This window comes from Oncorhynchus masou, chromosome 12, assembly GCF_036934945.1.
Source record: "Oncorhynchus masou masou isolate Uvic2021 chromosome 12, UVic_Omas_1.1, whole genome shotgun sequence".
In the NCBI taxonomy this organism is placed as follows: domain Eukaryota; kingdom Metazoa; phylum Chordata; class Actinopteri; order Salmoniformes; family Salmonidae; genus Oncorhynchus; species Oncorhynchus masou.
The window spans coordinates 26,440,293-26,464,379 of NC_088223.1; the positions used below are offsets into that span (position 1 = coordinate 26,440,293).

At 43.0% G+C, this 24,087-nt stretch overlaps 1 protein-coding gene across 3 annotated transcripts in view; it reads left to right on the forward strand.

Annotated features, from left to right (window-relative positions):
* Positions 1-2,876: 2,876 nt before the first annotated feature.
* LOC135549770 (PHD finger protein 14-like) overlaps positions 2,877-24,087 on the forward strand; it is a 136,657-nt gene continuing 115,446 nt past the window's right edge. For all 3 annotated transcript variants that reach the window (XM_064980046.1, XM_064980047.1, XM_064980048.1), the window contains exons 1-6: positions 2,877-2,960; positions 3,776-3,892; positions 4,882-5,202; positions 5,294-5,724; positions 6,689-6,836; positions 19,894-20,053. In XM_064980046.1, coding sequence (XP_064836118.1) covers position 2,960; positions 3,776-3,892; positions 4,882-5,202; positions 5,294-5,724; positions 6,689-6,836; positions 19,894-20,053 — 1,178 coding nt within the window. In that variant the 5' untranslated portion in view covers positions 2,877-2,959. The remainder of the gene's footprint in view (positions 2,961-3,775; positions 3,893-4,881; positions 5,203-5,293; positions 5,725-6,688; positions 6,837-19,893; positions 20,054-24,087) is intronic.

The following is a 24,087-nucleotide window of genomic DNA, read 5'->3' on the forward strand; positions in this document are numbered from 1 at the left end:
CATTTAAGAATGATGGAGACCACTGTGTTCTTGTGGACCTTCAATGCTGCAGACATGTTTTGGTGTCCTTCCCCAGATCTGTCCCTTGACACAATCCTGTATCGGGGTCTCCTGATGATTCCTTTGACCTCATGGCTTGGTTTTTGCTCTGACATGCACTGTCAACTGTGGAACCTTATATAGACAGGTCTGTGCCTTTCCAAATCATGTCCAATGAATTGAATTTACCACAGGTTGACTCCAATCAAGTTGTAGAAATATCTCAAGGATGATCAATGGAAACAGGATGCACCTGAGCTCAGATTAGAGTCTATTATTTAAAAAAAAAAACAATTTTAGAATAAGGTTTTAACATAACAATATTATGGAAAAGGAAGGGGTCTGAATACTTTCTGAATGCGCTGTATACAGGTCCTGATAAGCAACCAATTAATAGAATCCGGTATGATATTAGGCTTAGTTACGGTTGGAACAGAATCCTGCAGGAGGGTAACTTTCCAGAAGGCAGGTTGGCTACCTTTGCATGTTGTCATACAGCACACTAGTGTAGGCTTAAAATTACATTTCAAAAAGCTTTAAAAAAAAGTAAGCAAGTTACATACTGTACAGGCTGACTTAATTAGACCTACCGTAGTTGCCACTGATTATTAAAATGGGTAGCACTGACCCTCAATGTGCATTTCTGGTCACCTGTGTGCCTATAGTCATGGGACCAGTGACCAATGACATACAGAGACAGACAAGCTATAGACTTCACAACACAATAACTACATAAATAGGCCAAAATGGCTTCTATGATGACTCTGCTGTTTAATGACTCACAATCTTTATGTTCTGTTTCCAGGTCAAGGTATATCTGTATTATCAATCATACTGTATTGACCTTGACTAGTTTAGTGTGAATCCTTTTCACTTCTCTCTCAGTCAACAAATACACATCTGATGTGTAAATTAAACAAAACAGAAAAGTGACAATGTTTATGTCAATGATGATGTTGACGCTGATGGCCATGGTGATATCCCAGAAGTGTTTTGATGCCAGACAATAGATTTTAAAAAAACTATAGCTTTCGAGGCACGATACAGTGCCATTAGTCATCGGCGGGCAAGGACAGTTGTAATCATCCCTTCCGCTCGCCTCCCCCATCAGTCTTCCCCTTGCGTGTATCAGGATCAATCTAGGCTCATTTATTTTAATCGTCTCCTGTTTGCTAAACTGCCAAAGTCAAAGGAGGACAATAGAAACAAACGTCCATCTGCAAACATGAGAAAACAACAATTCTTTGCCTGTGTTTGCTTTTCAGACAACTTTTTCGAGAATATGTCTCAGGTTGAAATAGGACATGAATTGATCTGATGTTGTTGCTATTTGGATTTCTGACATAGAGTTAAATTATATGGGATTTAAAATGAATGTAGCTATTACAGTGTGTGTGGTTGTGATAACCTGTCAAAAATGTCATGTTTTAATAGAAATGAAAATAACCAATGTTGTTTTTTAGAATTAAACAGCTCACCACCCGCAGGCAGGAAAAACCTTTTAAATGTAATGTATATTTGGTATTAATCACTCAACTCAACATGCATAACATCATTATCTTTCAATATAGACGTAGGCTATGTCTGAAATGGCACCCTGTTCCATAAGTACCACAGCACTGTGGGCCCTGGTCAAATGTAGTGCAGTATATAGGGAATAGGGTGCCATTTAGGAAAGCAGAACTAGCCTACTGGTAGTCTGTGAAATTATGTGATAGGCCTCTATCTCAAGTGATTTATCATTCAATATCCCTCATCAGTTGACAGTAAGAGAGACACTCATGTGGAAAGAATGAAAGAGTGAGAGATAAGGCAATCACCAGCTGACCCTATTGACTCTCACATCTCCCTGTGATGGAGACAGGTTGTGCAAGCACGGAAGGCCAGTAACTATGGTATCGTCAGAACTCTCGGGATCTGCTCTTTGAGTGGATTGCCAAAGGCAATTAAAGTGAATATCAAATCCAGCGTAATCTGCATCTAACTCACCATCACCAGCACAGTCGTATAGGGTAAATCAAAACAGGAAAGCCATCTGGTACTTTCAGGAAGACTTTCTCAGAGGTGTTTTTCTACCTACTCACCATCAACTCGGAAAATAATAATTCAGAAGTTAATAATATGAATGTAAGTTCATAAGGATAATGAAGATGAGGGGACATGAGAGTTGTAGTATTATTCTGCTCAACCCAGATAAAGATTTTGAGGTATTTTTGTTCTATCAGATCTGGTTTTGACCTAATCATTCCAAATCTACAAATGTAGGATATTCATTTGATCACACTGTTGCAGGAGAACTTAAACTTGTAGTATATTTGAGGTTAAAAAAGGATATGAAGTTTGTTATTTCCACTTTCACATTTCAGACTTTATTGTCCCTTACGAAAAATGTGTCAACCCCTACAAAAATGTCCATGGAATAGAATTCACATAATAATGTCCTGTTGCTGCAGGATTATCTTCATGCTGTAGCAACCTGGATCAAATTAAGATCCTACATCTGTAGATGTGTCAGACAGAATTATGGCGCCAATGTAAAAATCTGACAGGACTCAGCACTTTGACTTAACATGACATCACTGGGACTCTGAGGTGTATTTCATCCTATCAAAGAAAATACTGCCTACAATGTTAAACATATATTTGTTATAGACTATTGAGGGTCCTGGTCTTATATCCGTATCTGTGTCAAATGTCATTTAAATAAAACTCTTATTTGTGTTATCTCGACATACTCCATCCTCGAGAATTTACATAAACCTTCTTCATCATCAAAGACAATTATACGGTTACCAGGGTTACAACATCCCTTTGTGCTGAACGTCACCACTTCTTGTAGCAAACGTTGTGCGCATAACATGTTTTGAGGAGGCGTTCTTTGTGCCATTGTTCAATCAAGTAAAAACGAGAAAACGGATAAAGTGAGTGTTATTTTCAATATAATGCACATTTGACAGAAGAAAGTAGCATGCTTTTATGCAGAAAAAAAAAACATTTTCCGAAGAGAATGGAATAACATACCTACGGTCCGTTCGAGTCATTGCTAGCTAGCCTCACAGTTGACGGCTGTTTATCTTGCTAACGTAGCTATCTAGCCAGCTAATAATCAATAACGTTATCTAATTAGCTAGCTAACTACACTGTAACAGTTGTAGCTATGTTTTTGGATTATCTGTCAAAACATGTGTTCTGTAAGATAGCTTTAGCTAGCTAGTAGCTAACAGGCTAGCTAGATAATTTGCCAGTTAGTTAGTTAGTTAGCTAGCTAGCTATCTAGCTAGCCAGCATTATCTCCTTAATAATTGAATGGAGAAAGCTAGCGAGCTAGCTTCTCTAGCTAGATCCCTCCAGGACCAGCTAGCTGTGTTTTACATGCACTGCATAACAATATGCACTCTTGTCTCAACAAAGTTACCACAGACAGATACCACAATACCGGTGCTTGCATATGCTATATTGTATGATCCCCAGACCATGGCAAATACTGTAATATGTATTTTGATCATTCCAAAATAACAACAAAGCAAGGCAGCTGAAAATTTGCAGCAGAATAAAATGATTTATTTATTTTTATTGTTTTGAGCTATTTGTAATCATGATTTAAATTTGTTTGCAAAGTTCAGTACATTAAATGACGACCCAGGCCATGCTTTGAATTATAATGGTGGGGGTGCTTTTCTTCCATGGCACTGAATCCCCTCTCCTCTCCACTCTTCTCCTCCTGCTCTCTCCCCAGTGGACCGTGGGTCAAAGCGCAGGCAGGTGAAGCCTCTGGCTGCCTCTCTGCTGGACGCTTTAGATTATGACAGCTCAGATGACAGCGATTTCAAAGTGGGAGACGCAGATGCCTCAGGTAACCAACTGCAGTGAGGGTCCTCTTCCAATCACTCCCCTTGTAAATTACACATTTTCTTCCACCACATATGCAGTTATTTCCTGTTATGTTGCGATTCACATCATCTGTTAGCTCAGATAGAACTGGAGAGGAGAAAGGCCTAATTCCGAGTTCCACCTATCTTCAAACCAATTTGAAATGTCCCCAAAAGCAAGTCAGTGGTTTCTATTGTAGACTAAGCTACTCATAGTCATGAATGCTCTATTTAGCTGTGGCTTGAATAGCTTTGAATGACACTTCAATGTGCAGCTGTGATATTTTCTCCATCGAGATCCTCTGTCCGGTGTGTCTGCCAGTGCTGCCCCACTGTGAGGTGCAGGCGTCCTGAAGTATAGATGAAGACCTCATCACCCTGCTTGTCTGTGTCTGGTAGCAACCTTGTAGAGCAGTGTGTTTCTCACTGACTCCCTGCATGATCTAGAGACAGGCTGTGGCCACTGAGGCGATCTTGACCTGCCACTGTCTGCCTGCGCTGGATTTATCGCTCTGGTCGGCCCTGAGGTCTCTATCCATCCTATCTGAAACACACTCACACATTGTGGCCAACAGCTGATAATGAGATTCTACAGTACTGTGAATTGTTTTATTTAACCTTTATTTAACTAGGCAAGTCAGTTGAGAACAAATTCTTATTTATATTTTACAATGACTGTGAACCCCCTGGGCTCTGTGGTTTTGATCACTCGACCTGTCATCTGAGGCCTTGAAATCCAACAGCTCTTGTTAATCTGATTGTTGATCTGCATTGCAGATTAGAGAGCTGAATTCAACTTCGCTGTTATCGCTTATCAACATGATTTGATCATAACAGTCCTTCAGGTCATGTTTATCTTTAAGTGTCTCAATACAAGAAAATAACATCAAAAGAGAGAGATTATAACAACAGACATTCTTTGATTCATACTCCATGTTGATAATGCCTTCTGTCCTCCTCTCTCCTGCTCTAGGGTCAGAGGGTAGTGCCATTGGGAGTGATGAGGAGGAGGAGGGGTCCAAGGAGGAGAGCGCTGCTGAGGACTCTGACAGCGGCTCGGACAACATCGGCTCTGCAACGGACGGCATCGATGAAGAACAGACCAAGGAGCTGACAGGTGACGACACCCCCACTGAGGAAGAGGAGAAGACCAAGGAACAGCAGCTGTCCTATGACATTAGCACCACCACCACTAAAGACCCTGCTCCATCAGGGGTGCCCAGGAGCCGACGGAGGAGAGAGGAGAAGGCCTCGGACACAGAGGCTGGGAGCGGAGGAAGCGGGAGTGGCACAGGCAGGCTGTTTCTTAAAATGTTTGTTTTATATTCATGTTTTGAAATGTTTTTGTAAACGTGACCAATAAAACCCCTTGAACTTTGATCCAGGTAATGGTAATGCGCAGGACGGAGGCTCAACAACGGCCGCCACACAGGAGCCCAAGAAGTGGAACCTGCGTCGGAACCGACCCATGCTGGACTTCACCACCATGGACGAGCTCAACGAGATGGACGACTACGACAGCGAAGACGACAATGACTGGAGGCCCGCCTCAGGCAAGAAGAAGGGCAAGACGGCGGCTGCCCAGAAAGGAGGGAGCGAGGGAGAGGAGGACGAGGAGGATCACGACGGAGGGAGTGGTAGTGATGATGACGACGACAACGAGGATGACGATGGTGGTGATGAAGATGAGAATGAAGAAGGGAGCAGTAGCGACAGTGATAAAGAGGTGAAGAAACCCAATAGGAAAGTGAAGAGCAGCAGTGTGTTTGACGAGGAGCTGACCAACGACAGCATGTCACAGGGAAAGAGCAATGAGGTAAATACAACGTCATGTCCTTGTCCTCAGTATCACAGTTTGTTGTTAGCAAACTGCCTCAGGCCCTCAGCATTTAGGTGTATCATGTAGTCGTGAAAGTTGATAGATAAGTTTGCATAACTCTCTAAACCCTTCCTTGGATCAGGTGTGTTAGCCAGCCCAGCAGTATGTTGCTATGTGCCACAGAGTTATATAATCCAATGAGGAGATTGGATGGTATCAGAGTGAGAGAACCACAGAGACTGCTAGAGAGCTACAGCTCTGTGTAAAGCTAATCGACTTAGCTTGGAGTCCATCAGTGTGAATGAGATTTAGCCTACTACTATCTACCAGTAATGATCTGTGGCCAGAGGAGAGGGGGATTGTGAGAGGTTTTAGACTTACAACTTGGATGAACTTTGTTTGCAGAGGTCAGGAACTTTATTTTTGGGGTCCGGTGCTTACAAGCATATTAGATTCACACGTAACCGTGTGTTACATTCAAACACATTTACATTTACATTTAAGTCATTTAGCAGACGCTCTTATCCAGAGCGACTTACAAATTGGTGAATTCACCTTCTGACATCCAGTGGAACAGCCACTTTACAATAGTGCATCTAAATCATTTAAGGGGGGCGGGGGGGGTGAGAAGGATTACTTTATCCTATCCTAGGTATTCCTTGAAGAGGTGGGGTTTCAGGTGTCTCCGGAAGGTGGTGATTGACTCCGCTGTCCTGGCGTCGTGAGGGAGTTTGTTCCACCATCCATTGGGGGGCCAGAGCAGCGAACAGTTTTGACTGGGCTGGGCGGGAACTGTACTTCGGAGATAAAAAAAATATATATATATATATATTTTTTAGATACATTTAACCTAGTTAAAAATAGAATGTGTACAACAGCTCAACAGAATGTAGTTTATACGGGTGCATTTATAATAGTTTTACTGAAACTTTACTGTGTCTCCCACTTCCTGTCTACCCAGGATGCCTTGCTGGAGCGTGCCCAGACGTGGAGGGCGGCGGCCCAGAGGATGGAACACATCCTGATCTGCTGTGTGTGTCTGGGAGACAACAGCGAGGACGCTGACGAGATCATCCAGTGTGATAACTGTGGTGTGACCGTACATGAAGGTTAGCAGCTCCAGAGAGATAGGTTACTGTATATAACAGTCCCACCAGGCAAAAATACTTTGAACCAGGGTTGTTTCAACATCATCTGTTGTATCTGTTCAACATACTGACGTTGGCATCAATTGAACTTTTGGTTGAAACTGCAAAAAGTGGTCGAAGTACACTAATTTCAACCACAAATCAACAGCAGGATTTCAAGGGTTGGTTTATTTCAAGTACAATTCATGTTTGTGGACACATAACTAAATAGCATCCAAAATCAGACGTTGCGTCAGGTTTTTGCCTGAAGAGGTAGCCTGTTCTTATTCTATGGTAAGCACAGATCAGAAACATTTAGAAGGCCTAGGACTACATTGGTAGCTGTTTGGGTCAGAAGAAAAAATGTTTCTGTCAAGGCAGAGATTTAAAGATGAGGCAGTGTTTGCGTGCCAGGCTCGGGTTACAGAAGTTTTGGTTGCAAGTTCCATATACCCACAACCAGAAGCAAACACAAAATAATCACCCCTTCACCGTCCACCCAACACCTAAACATAAGCAGGGAAACCAGCAAACCAGAAGTGCGTTCTCCCCATACAGTCCTGGCCTGGGGAACTAAGAGACTAACCCTCTTCTTCTTCATCTAGCATTATTAGCTCATTGTGTCTCCCTCTGACTGGTTGGAGACAAAATCAATGGCTCCTTAAATCGTCTGTTAGATGTGGCCTTCTCCTCTGGACAGGCGTGGTAACACTGCCCATGCACACAACTGATCAATGTGACAGCTATAATTTTCAATTACGACCACTTTATTTATTTACATATGTTTTACTGATTTTTAAAGCCCCTAGAAACGGAATGTACGCACACATGTAGGCACGTACGCACACACCATGGCCATTGGCAGCAGTAAATCAGAGGGTAACCTTGAGAGTCAGTCTTTCAAGTGCAGTGTTGCAAGTCAGTCCTTCGAGCAACACTCAGACAGATGCTCTTAGGGAGAGACAGTACGCACACACCCCACTCAAAAATCACGGGAGAGGAGCACAGGCCTAATCACCAATGGTGTATGAGCAGAAGTACTGTAGGACACTAGGAGCTGGTTCTATGTTTATCTCCTTCCCTCTCTATCTCTACACACACACACACCCTCCCTCCCTGTGTTAATATTGTGTTCCTCTGAGACCTATCTAATCTCCATGAGAAGAGGCAAAGCAGAACAGAGGGGACCATGCTGAGTCAGGGATTGGAGAGATCAGAGCAGAACAGAGTTGACCATGCTGAATGGTGTGGGGTCAGGGATTGGAGAGACCAGAACAGAGTTGACCATGCTGAGTGGTGTGGGGTTAGGGATTGGAGAGACCAGAGCAGAACAGAGTTGACCATGCTGAGTGGTGTGGGGTCAGGGATTGGAGAGACCAGAACAGAGTTGACCATGCTGAGTAGTGTGGGATTAGGGATTGGAGAGATCAGAGCAGAACAGAGTTGACCATGCTGAGTGGTGTGGAGTCAGGGATTGGAGAGAGCAGAACAGAGTTGACCATGCTGAGTGGTGTGGAGTCAGGGATTGGAGAGACCAGAACAGAGTTGACCATGCTGAGTGGTGTGGGGTTAGGGATTGGAGAGACCAGAGCAGAACAGAGTTGACCATGCTGAGTGGTGTGGAGTCAGGGATTGGAGAGAGCAGAACAGAGTTGACCATGCTGAGTGGTGTGGGGTCAGGGATTGGAGAGACCAGAGCAGAACAGAGTTGACCATGCTGAGTGGTGTGGAGTCAGGGATTGGAGAGAGCAGAACAGAGTTGACCATGCTGAGTGGTGTGGGGTCAGGGATTGGAGAGACCAGAGCAGAACAGAGTTGACCATGCTGAGTGGTGTGGAGTCAGGGATTGGAGAGACCAGAGCAGAACAGAGTTGACCATGCTGAGTGGTGTGGAGTCAGGGATTGGAGAGACCAGAGCAGAACAGAGTTGACCATGCTGAGTGGTGTGGAGTCAGGGATTGGAGAGACCAGAGCAGAACAGAGTTGACCATGCTGAGTGGTGTGGAGTCAGGGATTGGAGAGACCAGAGCAGAACAGAGTTGACCATGCTGAGTGGTGTGGAGTCAGGGATTGGAGAGACCAGAGCAGAACAGAGTTGACCATGCTGAGTGGTGTGGAGTCAGGGATTGGAGAGACCAGAGCAGAACAGAGTTGACCATGCTGAGTGGTGTGGAGTCAGGGGTTGGAGAGACCAGAGCAGAGTTGACCATGCTGAGTGGTGTGGGGTCAGGGATTGGAGAGACCAGAGCAGAGTTGACCATGCTGAGTGGTGTGTGGTCAGGGATTGGAGAGACCAGAGCAGAACAGAGTTGACCATGCTGAGTGGTGTGGAGTCAGGGATTGGAGAGACTAGAGCAGAACAGAGTTGACCATGCTGAGTGGTGTGGGGTCAGGGATTGGAGAGACCAGAGCAGAACAGAGTTGACCATGCTGAGTGGTGTGGAGTCAGGGATTGGAGAGAGCAGAACAGAGTTGACCCTGCTGAGTGGTGTGGGGTCAGGGATTGGAGAGACCAGAGCAGAACAGAGTTGACCATGCTGAGTGGTGTGGAGTCAGGGATTGGAGAGAGCAGAACAGAGTTGACCATGCTGAGTGGTGTGGGGTCAGGGATTGGAGAGACCAGAGCAGAACAGAGTTGACCATGCTGAGTGGTGTGGAGTCAGGGATTGGAGAGACCAGAGCAGAACAGAGTTGACCATGCTGAGTGGTGTGGAGTCAGGGATTGGAGAGACCAGAGCAGAACAGAGTTGACCATGCTGAGTGGTGTGGGGTCAGGGATTGGAGAGACCAGAGCAGAACAGAGTTGACCATGCTGAGTGGTGTGGAGTCAGGGATTGGAGAGACCAGAGCAGAACAGAGTTGACCATGCTGAGTGGTGTGGGGTCAGGGATTGGAGAGACCAGAGCAGAACAGAGTTGACCATGCTGAGTGGTGTGGAGTCAGGGATTGGAGAGACCAGAGCAGAACAGAGTTGACCATGCTGAGTGGTGTGTGGTCAGGGATTGGAGAGACCAGAGCAGAACAGAGTTGACCATGCTGAGTGGTGTGGAGTCAGGGATTGGAGAGACCAGAGCAGAACAGAGTTGACCATGCTGAGTGGTGTGGAGTCAGGGATTGGAGAGACCAGAGCAGAACAGAGTTGACCATGCTGAGTGGTGTGGAGTCAGGGATTGGAGAGACCAGAGCAGAGTTGACCATGCTGAGTGGTGTGGGGTCAGGGATTGGAGAGACCAGAGCAGAGTTGACCATGCTAAGTGGTGTGTGGTCAGGGATTGGAGAGACCAGAGCAGAACAGAGTTGACCATGCTGAGTGGTGTGGAGTCAGGGATTGGAGAGACTAGAGCAGAACAGAGTTGACCATGCTGAGTGGTGTGGGGTCAGGGATTGGAGAGACCAGAGCAGAACAGAGTTGACCATGCTGAGTGGTGTGGAGTCAGGGATTGGAGAGAGCAGAACAGAGTTGACCATGCTGAGTGGTGTGGGGTCAGGGATTGGAGAGACCAGAGCAGAACAGAGTTGACCATGCTGAGTGGTGTGGAGTCAGGGATTGGAGAGAGCAGAACAGAGTTGACCATGCTGAGTGGTGTGGAGTCAGGGATTGGAGAGACCAGAGCAGAACAGAGTTGACCATGCTGAGTGGTGTGGAGTCAGGGATTGGAGAGACCAGAGCAGAACAGAGTTGACCATGCTGAGTGGTGTGGGGTCAGGGATTGGAGAGACCAGAGCAGAACAGAGTTGACCATGCTGAGTGGTGTGGGGTCAGGGATTGGAGAGACCAGAACAGAGTTGACCATGCTGAGTGGTGTGGGGTCAGGGATTGGAGAGACCAGAGCAGAACAGGAAGAAGGAGCACTTTGAGGCCAGTTCTTTGGTTGTGTTGTTTTACCAGGTGGAATAAGTGACTTTTCTCAGGCTATCTGGTCTTTTAAATTGTTTCTGGTCATTTACTGTACCTGCTACTTCATAGGTTTAAAATAAACCAACTAGTTTAGATTTTGATGAAGTTGCGTAGTTGATATCAAGGATCAACAGCTGGAGTATTAATCTTCGTGCCTATTACCTGTACCGTAGTAGTGTATTAAGGTGCCTGATCAAACAATGCATATTCCTGTTCTACTTTTACTACAGGGCCACAGAACAAGTTGTGCTCCATAAGAAAATGCCCAAGCTACAAATGTTTTTGCTCGTAGTAACTTACAGCATCCAATTATTTTTGTCCTCCCTATATATATTCTGTCCATGTATTCCTAATGTCTTGCTCAATTACAGTTGGGAAAGAATTTACCATTTACCAACCAGACTTTCTCCGGCTATTACAAAATCAATTGAATCGGGAATGGCCTTGTATTACAATCTTTCATTTTCTTTCTGTTGCAACGAAGAAAGCAAGAGGATGCACATTTTGCAAGGAGGGGGTGACTACACAAATGCAAGAGCGGAAGGAGAGAGATGTGGAGAGTGAACGAGTGGAGGGGGATGGAAAGGGGGAGTGGGAGGACTGTAGAAAATGCACAATAAGACATGCTTACAAGTTGGAGGACTGTAGAAGAGTAAGATAGCAACAAGGAGGAACTCTCTCTTTCTCCTTCATTTGCCTCTGCATGGCATTTTCCCCTCCCGTGGTGGAGAGGGGCAGGCAGGTAGGAGTGTCGTGGACGCCCTGACTGAACAGACATCTGTTCCATACTGAACACTGCCCCTCTCTCGCCAGCCACTTCTTAGACACACACAAGGCCCTCCTTCACCGACCGCCTCCCACCCTTGGGTGCCAGCTGCACCATGGTGCCAGGCGCCCTGAGGGAGAGGGGGGTTGATTGGTTCAGGAGAGGGTTGGCCCCAACCAGCTGCCTCCATGTCACAACTGCTCACCTGCAGCCATGCGCAGCAGCTTGGAAAGGTGACACCCCACACACACACCGACACACACACATGCGTACCTACCCACGCAGCGATGCAGAACCTGTCATATGCATGGGACGGTGCTGGCATGAGATTGAAAACAGATTCTGTGCCTAGTGCCCCTCCCACCCTGAGGAGAAGAGAGAAAAGTGAACTGGTGTTTCAACTGTAGTGGGAGGAGGAGCGGATGCTAAAGCAATGCAAGTCTGCTGCTGCTGTCACTAACGTATAACTGTGACCTAGCTTGTTCAGTTGTTCCTCTTGAGATTCTATGGGATTGTTCTGTTAGCCTTTTTGGCTCCAACTAGCTCACATATAGCTCAGGGTTTTGGGGTCAAAAGGTGCTGGGTTGTCCTCCATCCTCCTTTCTCTGGGCTGTACAGGAACAGTGCTCTTAAAAAAAACAGGAGCGTGAGGGTGAAGCGTGAGAACAAGGGATGGTAACAGGAAAGAGAGAAAGCGGGAGAACAAGAGAGGGATCGTAAGGAAGAGATGAGCTGTCATGATATGCAGCTCGGGTGAGTCATCCGACTACTTCCTTTCGTCTCTCTGCTTGACTCCAGAACTTTTTGTTGTCCTCTTTGTTGCGCTGCACATTCCCTCGTTCAGACATTCTCCTTCTCAGACCAGAGGAAAGGAGTGATGGATAAAAAAATGAAAGGAGAAGATGTAGGATGTCCAGTGTAGCGAGGGGAAGAGATCAAAAGCCCCGGTGAACACTGAGCAGAGGCCCAGAGAGCCAGTTGTCTGTACAGACAGCCTGTTTCTATCACAGCCGTGTACTATACAGACTAGCTGCTTTTGATTAGCATGGGCTAGTGTGTGTGTTGTGAGTGATGACAGACATCATTAACTGCACCACTGTCTCTCTCAATCTGCTTTATGTCTTCTGGACTGAAGCCTAAATGCTAATTCTAGCTTTTCAGTAGCGAAGACAGTCACTTGTTTGTTGTTTTTATGTCCCTTTGCAATTTCTTTTTTTTTTTGTCTTGCAGTTTTACCATTTCAGCGGTGTAATGGTATCCGGTGTCATTTTAAAGCAGCACGGCTGTTAAAATGCTCTCCCCTAATAAAGAACATTACATTGTCATTAATAGGCCCAGGTTACGTCCCAAATGGCACCCTATTCCCTACACATGGCTCTGGTCAAAACTAGTGTACTAGTAAGGAATAGGGTGCCATTTGGGACGCGTACTCATTCTACCACCAATTAAATCCCTGTGCTATTGATTTCACTCCCTAACGAGTTCTGGACCGTAAAGTTAATTATTTTCTCAAATGTGCTTAATTCATTTAGGCTCCGCTGTTTGGGCTTATTTGTTTAAATGCATATTCAGTAGAATAAAAACATGTTTGGGAGAGATGTTTTTTGTTGTCGCTGCAATGGACATCACATTTAGCGGTTCAAACTAATTAAAAAGTATGAGATTTTTTTTCTCTCGTTTAAACAAACTTTTATTGTGTTTTACATCCTTGGGCTAAACAATGGTGGGTGGAGTGTACTAAGCACAGACCTAGAAATCACAGCTAGATTTTTTAAGAGTTCCTACTAGGGCTGTTGCGGTGACCATATTACCGCCACACCGGCGGTCATGAGTCATGAAGGAAGTCAAATTCCACGTGACCGTTTAGTCACTGTAATTAGGCTTCTCCAAGCTCGGATAATGCTGCTGGTCATTAGTAGCCTATCAAACTTGCTAACTGCCTGGTACTCTATTGTCCCTCTAATCACTCTGACATCAAATGAAAATGTGTCAAATCTAATCAAACACTCTAGCTGGCTGGCATGAAAATTAACCACTCGAAAAGCGTCCCCAATTCGTTATTTAAGTGCATAGATGACATTTATTTTTTCCCGCTGCCCCTGTTTCGATACAGGTGCATGATAATGGTATATTCTAAAGCAAGATTTCACACATTCAGTTCCAGTCAGAAATTTGGACACACCTACTCATTCAAGGGTTTTTCTTTATTTTGACTATTTTCTACATTGTAGAATAATAGTGAAGACATCAAAACTATGAAATAACACATGGAATCATGTAGTAACCAAAAAAGTGTTAAACAAATCAAAATATATTTTAAATCTGAGATTCTTCAAATTAGCCCACCCTTTCCCCTGATGACAGCTTTGCACACTCTTGGCATTCTCTCAACCAGCTTCATGATGTAGTCACCTGGAATGCATTAGAATTAGCAGGTGTTCTTTGCTAACCTCATTAGGGTACGTGGGACGGTAGTGTCCCACCTGACCAACATCCAGTGAAATTGCAGAGCGCCAAATTCAAAAACAGAAATACTGATTTATAAAAATTCAGGAAACATACAAGTGTTATACATGGGTTTAAAAAGTAAACGTTTTGTTAATCCAACCACGGTGTCAGATTTCAAAAGGCTTTACGGCGAAAGCATACCATGCGATTATCTGAGAACAGCGCCCAGCAGACAAATCATTACAAACAGTAACCAGCCGAGTAGAAGAGTTACACAAGTCAGAAATGGAGATAAAATTCATCACTTAGCTTTGATGATCTTCATATGGTTGCACTCAGAAGACATTAATTTACTCAATACATGTTTGTTTAGTTCGATAAAGTCTCTCTTTATATTCAAAAACCTCATTTTTGTTTGCGTTTTCTTCAGTAATCCACAGGTTCAGCGCAGTCACAACAGGCAGACAAAAAAAATCATAATTGTATCCGTAAAGTTCATAGAAACATGCCAAACGATGTTTCTATTCAATCCTCAGGTTGTTTTTAGCCTAAATAATCAATAATATTTCAACCGGACAATAACGTCATCAATATAAAAGCTAAACAAGAAAGGTGCGCTCTTGGGAAAAGCTCTGGGACACTGTAGGGTCCACTCATTCAGACTGGTCTTACTCCCTCATTTTTTTCAGAATACAAGCCTGAATGAATTTCTAAAGACTGTTGACATCTAGTGGAAGGCATAGGAAGTGCAATTTGAGTCCTAAGTCAATGCATACTGCAATACTGTTACTACAAAAAATTAGAAAATTCTACTCTCTGGATGGATTTTTCATGTTTTCGCCTTCCAAATCAGTTCTGTTATACTCACAGACATTATTTGAACAGTTTTGGAAACTTTAGAGCGTTTTCTATCCAAATCTACCAATTATATACATATCCTAGCTTCTGGGCCTGAGTAGAAGGCAATTTACTTTAGGGACGCTTTTCATCCGGAGGTGAAAATAGTGCCCCCTACCCTAGAGAAGTTAAAAGTTAATTTGTGGATTTTTTTTCTCCCTTATTAATGTGTTTGAGCCAATCAGTTGTGTTGTGACAAGGTGGTATACAGAAGATAGCCCTATTTGGTAAAAGACCAACTCCATATTATGGCAAGAACAGCATAAATAAGCAAAGAGAAATGACAGTCCATTACTTTATGACTGACCTTCATGTCAATCTGGAAAATGTCCAAAGCTTTGGAAGGAGAAGTGCACAACGGCCGCTGGCCGTAAACAGCATGGACAGCATTTTAAGGGTGCGTTACGGCCACACAAAGGGGAATGCCGGCGTGAAATTCTAAGCATTATCAAGTAATTTTCAAATTGTGAATGAGTGACTGTGTGTACAGCATGGGCAAAAAACAAAGCAGAGCTCATGCCTTTTCAAGTAACTTTTTTCAAATCATCATTTGAGTCGCATCATGCAGCCTTACAATGTATTACAAATCAAACATATAGCCCAGCGTTTGTAGAACAACTAAAGTTCCATTAATAACTCTAAATTGAGCATATAGGAGTACCTATTTCTTTGTTATCCTCTCAACGCAAAATAGCCGTATGTGCTTACTCCCTCAAATCGATTGGAGAAAATATCCTTTCTATTTTATTCAGCTTTGTTCAATTGTATTCTTCATACTATAAAATAATACCATGGAATTCTAAGCAAATCTTGTCTGCTAAATGAACTAGTGTAGCCCACAGCCATTTAGCATAGCCAGATTAGGACCAAACATAAGGACAACTCAGAGTATGCTGATATTTTCTTCTGAAATAGACTGCTTTTGCTTCATATCATGTTTCTTCAGACCTGTCTAAAATAAGTAATGGATTTATTGTGAAGGTATAGGCTATAATACATGGATTTATTACACTTTTTAAAATGTAGATGTTCCAAAGGTCAGTATCAGTGGTTTGTAGGCTGTGTGGAAGCCAGCAGATGCTGAATGTGTTTAACTGTCAATTACCGTGAGACCGACAGTTGTTTGCTTGCCAATGACCGGCTGCCTAAATGTTGTGACCGCCACAGCCCTGGTCCTTACAATGACCATTTGTGACTGTAACTGGGCTGGTGTGTGTCGTACTGTAATAACTGCAGAAAGACAGTTGACTGAGGCCCCAGTAGATGATGAATGTCCCCTCTCTCTCTCTCTGACACTGGCAGTGTCCTGGGGCCTTTGTACTGTAAATCCGCTACAGATATCGTATAGGCACAAATCCTACACTGTTTCCCTCTATCTCCTTCACTGTAAGAATGGCAACTCATTCCTTATATTGAGCATTATGTTCAACCGGTTGTCCATTTCATATGACATAGTTTAGTCCGTTGCATAACTGTAGAGTCTAGCCTTTGTACTGTTTGAAGTGTAGGCCTAGTAGCCTATGCATAGTCATTTGTCAATACCTGCTCTTGTCTTTCCTCTGTCACGCAGTCCTCAGAGTAGTTCCATTTGAAGACAGCCTTGGTAAGGCGATAGCAGTTTTAGTTGAGGTTCATAAAGTGCTTCGTGCTTAGCAGACAAATGGCCTCCATATTGTCCTGTTCTACACCAGGGTAATTAAGGGCCTTGCTCAGCTCAAGGTTAAAAACCATGTTTTCCCTCATGCTGTTTCAACTAACTGCAGAAACATTAATGCCACAAGGGCAGCCCCCGAAGCCCCTGAAATGCATTTAAAGGCCCACGCCTTAATAAAAAAAAGAACCCAACAACAGCCCCGCCACTTGATTATCTATGATGATGCTGGAGAATATTTTTCTAACCACTCTCAAATGCATAGGAAATGTCTTCAGTGTCTTCAAATGAATTCAATCCTAGAGGAGGAGAAGTACAGGTGAATGAATGAATGAATGAATGGGACCCCAGCACCCACAGAGGAAAGCAAGACATTGTGAAGCTGCTTATTGACAGTTAGTTTTCATTTTAGAAATGGCCTTGTAATCCATTATCAGGCCTTTGTCAGATGAGAACATTGAATTATACTTATTATTTAATTTCCCCTCTTCTCTGTCTCAGTCTTCCTTTCAAAACAGGTTTAGCAAATCTAATTGAAATGCAAAATGAAAACGCTATCAATCCGTAGTAGCCGTGTGGTTTTTCTCCCCCTTATAACGAGTAACTGATTTACTCTATGGTTTACTGGCCACGGGAATGATTGCATTGTTTTTTAAAAGGAGCAGAATAAAGTCATGTTTTGAGAGATCACTCTCCATCTTATTATGGAATTAGAATTCAGTGCGGCTGATTTAAAGGAAGATCTGAAAACCATCCTTCTGAAAACACTCACACACACATCTGTCATAAAAACCATCAATTACATCATGTGTAATTGGTGTTATTCAGTGAGATCAGAGTTGTGTGTGTTGTCTCTGATGCCCCATTTTGCACACCAGCTCTGCTTATATGAGTGCTTTTGAATAGGTCCACTTAATCTTGGAATGGAAAGTGTTACCATTCATGAAAAAATTGAATTGAACTAATCTAAGAGCATCCATCTTGAACATGCTGGTTTTTAATTTTTTCGGTGGGAGAAAAATAAATATTTTGATAGGCAGCCACAGAGTGAGATGAATAGATTCAACTGGAGATAGAGATTAAATGTGAGTAAAACCACATGAGTTAAATCACAAAAAGCGTATATATTTCAAACCTGTTTTTACCTAGCCTAGTGGTTTATTGAATTGATTAAAACTGAACTGCATGTAGGAAGAGAACACCGCGGTTATGTATTTTTCTCAAAATATTGACTGTTGGACTTGAGATATTTGTGTATTCCGTAATTGATGATTTGTTCCACTTCCATCTGAATTAATTTGCATTTGAAATCTAAATGGGATGTAATGATGGAACAGGTAGCACTGGAGCAGCATAGATAATAATGAACTGAATTCCCCTTTAATGGCGCTGCTCTGACAGGTGTGTTTGTGTTTACTCTCTCCACCTCACTCTCAGAAGGAGGCAGAGATGGACATTATGTTGGGTGTGTTGAGAACCGTACAGAGATGATTAGTGTGACATCGCTGCCAACATGAAAATGGGAACCCATCTATGCACTGTCAAAATAACTGATTGCTCTCTCACCAATATGAGGTGTGCCCATTACTTCTCCTTTGATCCTGGGAAGAAGAGAGATAGTCCAACACTTCCTCCCTCATCTTCATATTAGAACAGATGGGGATTCAGAACCACACACACACTCATATTCACACCTGTATATGTTAACACCATATACCCAAATAGACCTTTCTTTCACTGTTAAATCTTGATACAGTTAAAAGTACATCTTGATTTAGTAGACACTATACACTACTCCTGCCCCCTATACCCTCTTTAACTGCCAAGCTCGTCATTTCTGACAAGGATAATCTTCACTTGGAGGATTATAAAGCTATCCCGTAGTCATCACTTTTGGTCAGCTTAGCTCACATTAGCCAGCACCCCATGGCTTAGTGCTTCCAGCTTTGTATCTCGGTTCAAAAGGAACATCGGAGATTTGTGGCGACAGTTCAGCCGTAAGTCGGTAAAACCAGCGTGGTGATCGTTCACAACCCGGTTTCTTTGATTAAACGCACCAATCACTATTAAGGACAACTGTTGCCAGCAGTATTTTCAGAAATATATTTTCTTTAAGAAAATAAACCTTGAGCTATATTGGAGCACCTGGGGACTTAACCTCTTGTCCTGAAACACATACTGCGGGGGGAAGCATTGAGACGGAAGGAAATGGTTTTTGTTTTCTTGTTGTAGTTAAATGTGAGGCAGAGATCGTGGTTTGGAGGACAGGGTGAAGCTCCAGCTGTGTACTAATTGCCCTATTGAAATAATCAGTGCTTGAATGATGTAATCCTGACTTGATTAATGTCATTCTGACTTGGATTTCCTCTCAGCTTGAAGCCAATTACCTGGTCGTAAATAAACCTGCAGGATACAACAGTACATTAAATAACCCCCCCCCCCCCCCCCCTATTTTCTACGCTGACGAACATCACTTTCAATCCACTCTAGCCTGTCTATTCCCTGCGATGCAGAACAAATGGACACAATCAGAGAGCACCTATAGAGGACATCTACGCACTGAGAAAAAAAAAGACACACAACTGAATAAACATTGCCGTCTGGTGTGGCTTCTGGATGTTTGCCGCCAGTGGGTCTTCAGACTGGACTGATTCCCCAGTGTGGTCCAGAGTGACGAGCATACAGAGTATGTACAACATTGAGCCTTTGATTTGTGAGTCTCTCCCATAGCTCAGAGAGCCTGGAGGCTGTTTGACTGAATTAGGAGCCAGTGTGTTATCTCTCCAATGGAAGGCAGAGCGGCTGATTGCTGCCCTCATTGGTAGTGCGGATCACGTTCGGCCAGTGTAATAGCAGCCATAGAAACCGCATCAACGAAAATAATTGTTTTGGCAACCCTGGAAAATTAAGAATACAACATTAACATGCTTTGCTTGTGGCGTGTGGCTTCTCTCTCTTTTCTAGTCTTAGGTCTCAATAATATGATCAAATGTTAGAAAGCCGGAGCAAAAGAAAGGTTTAAGAGAAAATCTAAATCTTTCTGGAGGTTTGAGGGGAAACTAGCAAACAGCAAGTTGACACCATGTTGTGTGCTTGTCAGGGCACTGTTCTCTGGTCTTCTCAATCCTATGTGTAACACAGCCTTTTGCACCTTTTTAAGAGGATCCACTAACTGGTAATGGATTCTGCAACCCTTACTCTGAAAGTCCAGAGCTATTGCACGATAGAATAGATACAACTCTGTAAAGTTGGAACTGTTAGATACTAGCTAACGGCACAATGTTCACAGCAAATGTAAAACCTAATGGATATGTTAGCCAGTATTAGCTACCGGTCAGCGTTATGGATGTAATTGACAGACATTCTACATGTGTTCCAGGTTGCTATGGAGTGGACGGGGAGAGTGACTCCATCATGAGTTCTGCCTCGGAGAACTCCACGGAACCGTGGTTCTGCGATGCTTGCAAGAACGGAGTCACACCCAGCTGTGAGCTCTGCCCCAATCAGGACGGGATCTTCAAAGAGACTGACGCTGGGAGGTGGGTCATGATTATGGGTTGACCGTTTAATCGGAATGGCCGAATAATTAGGGCCGATTTCAAGTTTTCATAACAATCAGAAATCGGTATTTTTGGGTTCCGATTTTGTAAAAAAAAGAGTAAAATAAATAAATATATATATATATATATATATATAAGAACACATTCTTATTTTCAATGACAGCCTAGGAACGGTGGGTTAACTGCCTTGGTCAGGGGCAGAACGACAGATTCTCACCTTGTCAGCTCGGGGGATCCAATCTTGCAACCGTACAGTTAACTAGTCCAACGCAATAACGACCTGCCTCTCTCTCGTTGCACTCCACAAGGAGACTGCCTGTTATGCGAATACAGTAAGCCAAGGTAAGTTGCGAGCAAGCATTAAACTTATCTTTATAAAAAACAATCATAATCACTAGTTAACTACACGTGGTTGATGATATTACTAGAGATGAGGCTGGTGTAACTGAAGTGAAATGGCTAGGTAGTGAGCGCGCGCTAATAGCGTTTCAAACGTCACTCGCTCTGAGCCTTCTAGTAGTGGTTCCCCTTGCTCTGCATGGGTTATGCTGCTTCGATGGTGGCTGTCGTTGTGTTGCTGGTTCGAGCCCAGGGAGGAGCGAGGAGAGGGACGGAAGCTATACTGTTACACTGGCAATACTAAAGTGCCTATAAGAACATCCAATAGTCAAAGGTTAATGAAATACAAATGGTATAGAGGGAAAGTCCTATAATTCCTAGTCCTATAATTCCTATAATAACTACAACCTAAAACTTCTTATCTGGGAATATTGAAGACTCATGTTAAAAGGAACCACCAGCTTTCATACAGTGGGGCAAAAAAGTATTTAGTCAGCCACCAATTGTGCAAGTTCTCCCACTTAAAAATATGAGAGGCCTGTAAATTTTCATCATAGGTACACTTCAACTATGACAGACAAAATTAGAAAATAAATCCAGAAAATCACATTGTAGGATTTTTAATGAATTTATTTGCAAATTATGGTGGAAAATAAGTATTTGGTCAATAACAAAAGTTTATCTCAATACTTTGTTATATACCCTTTGTTGGCAATGACAGAGGTCAAACGTTTTCTGTAAGTCTTCACAAGGTTTTCACACACTGTTGCTGGTATTTTGGCCCATTCCTCCATGCAGATCTCTAGAGCAGTGATGTTTTGGGGCTGTTGCTGGGCAACACGGACTTTCTACTCCCTCCAAAAATGTTATATGGGGTTGAGATCTGGAGACTAGCTAGGCCACTCTAGGACCTTGAATTGCTTCTGACGAAGCCACTCCTTCGTTGCCCGGGCGGTGTGTTTGGGATCGTTGTCATGCTAAAAGACCCAGCCACGTTTCATCTTCAATGCCCTTGCTGTTGGAAGGAGGTTTTCACTCAAAATCTCACGATACATGGCCCCATTCATTCTTTCCTTTACACGGATCAGTCGTCCCGGTCCCTTTGCAGAAAAACAGCCCCAAAGCATGATGTTTCCACCCCCATGCTTCACAGTAGATATGGTGTTCTTTGGATGCAACTCAGCATTCTTTATCCTCCAAACCAAAAGTTCTATTTTGGTTTTATCTGACCATATGACATTCTCCTAATCTTCTGGATCATCCAAATGCTCTCTAGCAAACTTCAGACGGGCCTGGACATGTACTGGCTTAAGCAGGGGGACACGTCTGGCACTGCAGGATTTGAGTCCCTGGCGGCGTAGTGTGTTACTGATGGTAGGCTTTGTTACTTTGGTCCCAGCTCTCTGCAGGTCATTCACTAGGTCCTCCCCGTGTGGTTCTGGGATTTTTGCTCACCGTTCTTGTGATCATTTTGACCCCACGGGGTGAGATCTTGCGTGGAGCCCCAGATCGAGGGAGATTATCAGTGGTCTTGTATGTCTTCCATTTCCTAATAATTGCTCCCACAGTTGATTTCTTCAAACGAAGCTGCTTACCTATTGCAGATTCAGTCTTCCCAGCCTGGTGCAGGTCTACAATTTTGTTTCTGGTGTCCTTTGACAGCTCTTTGGTCTTGGCCATAGTGGAGTTTGGAGTGTGACTGTTTGAGGTTGTGGACAGGTGTCTTTTATACTGATAACAAGTTCAAACAGGTGCCATTAATACAGGTAACAAGTGGAGGACAGAGGAGGCTCTTAAAGAAGAAGTTACAGGTCTGTAAGAGCCAGAAATCTTGCTTGTTTGTAGGTGACAAAATACTTATTTTCCACCATAATTTGCAAATAAATTCATTAAAAATCCTACAATGTGATTTTATGGATTTTTTTTCTCATTTTGTCTGTCATAGTTGAAGTGTACCTATGATGAAAATTACAGGCCTCATCTTTTTAAATGGGAGAACTTGCACAATTGGTGGCTGACTAAATACTATTTTTGCCCCACTGTATGTTCTCATTTTCTGAGCAAGGAACATAAACGTTAGCTTTCTTACATAGCACATATTGCACTTTTACTTTCTTCTCCAACACTTTGTTTTTGCATTATTTAAACCAAATTGAACATATTTCATTATTTACTTGAGGCTAAATTGTTTTTATTGATGTATTATATTAAGTAAAAATAAGTTTTCATTCAGTATAGTTGTAATTGTCATTATTACAAATAAACTGTTAAAAAATTGTCCGATTAATCGGTATCGGCTTTTTTTGGCCCTCCAATAATCGATATCGGCGTTGGAAAATCATAATCGGTCGACCTCTAGCCATGATTCCACACACTGATTTTATGATTTTTCACATGATTTAATTTGCCTGTTTCGGAGCATTACTACATTGGATCAGTCAGGTGCACTGTAGGAATTGCAATCAACACCATAGGAATTACCTACACTATAGGAAATCAACTATTTAACATGTATTTCTACATTTACTGTAGACAAGCCTCTCTCCATGCCTATATTCAGCGTTGGAGAAGTAAAGAAGATGGAGAAGGGAGAGAAAAAGTGAGGGAGAGAAAGACTGGAAGAAAAAGAGAGAAGGGTAGGAATAGAGAGATGAGAAAGAAAGAAAGAAAGCAAGTGAGGGAAGGAGAAGATGGGGGGGGAGAAAAAGAGAGGAGAGACAGTGAGGGATAGCAAGAGAGAGAGAGTTATGTGAAGCGTGGAGACTCCAGCCACGCTATCGCTGATGGTGCTCCTCAGCCAGCCTGCACCCGAATTTACTACTTCACTAGAGCATGAAAAACACAGCAAATTAAACTGTGGAGATGGATATCTTTATATTGGACTTCGGATTCTCTTCCCCAAAGTCTGCATTTGAATTTGTGTCACACCAAGCGGATGCTCAGTCAGAGAGTGTGGCTTGGGCTGCTGAAATCAACTACTGAAGATTTCCAAGTTTTTAAGTGTATAAGTGATTAATTTCAGTTAATTATCCGAGTGAAGTTTTCTGATTTTGAGTTGTTTACATTTTACGCTTTTGCAGTGCCTAATATAACTTAAAGGAAAAATCCCCCCAAAAGCACTCATTCCTATTATTTACATTGTTACATAACTCTAATATGTGAGAACAGTATTTTTTTTGTTAACAAATATTTCATTTTGTCGATATAATAAGGTTGTTAGCAACGTGAACATTGTTGTGGAAATCTGTTGCAGCTCAAGTCGACTACAACATCCACAATGCAATGATCTCTCTATGGGCTGGCTGGCTGGCTAGCTAGCTAGCAAATGTAGCTGCACAAATAATACCAAAGTCAATATCAGCATGTGAAGAAGTTAGTGCAGTTTGTTCAGGCGATTTTACAGCCAACTATCAATTTGGGAGTCTACAATCTCACCATGTTCATCCTGTAGATCGATGTGCCTCACAGAGTGGAGTCTGACATTCACAACGACACCATGCAATACACCCCGGACCGATGAGGCAGACAAATAGGAGAAATGTGTTAGACCCTCTTTTAAATTACACATTTCTTGAGGTAGGAATATCACAAAAATATGATCAATGACTAATTTGAGAGAAGACAACTTCCCGCGTTATGACATTGACCAGTATTGAAATCTGACCTGTATGAAT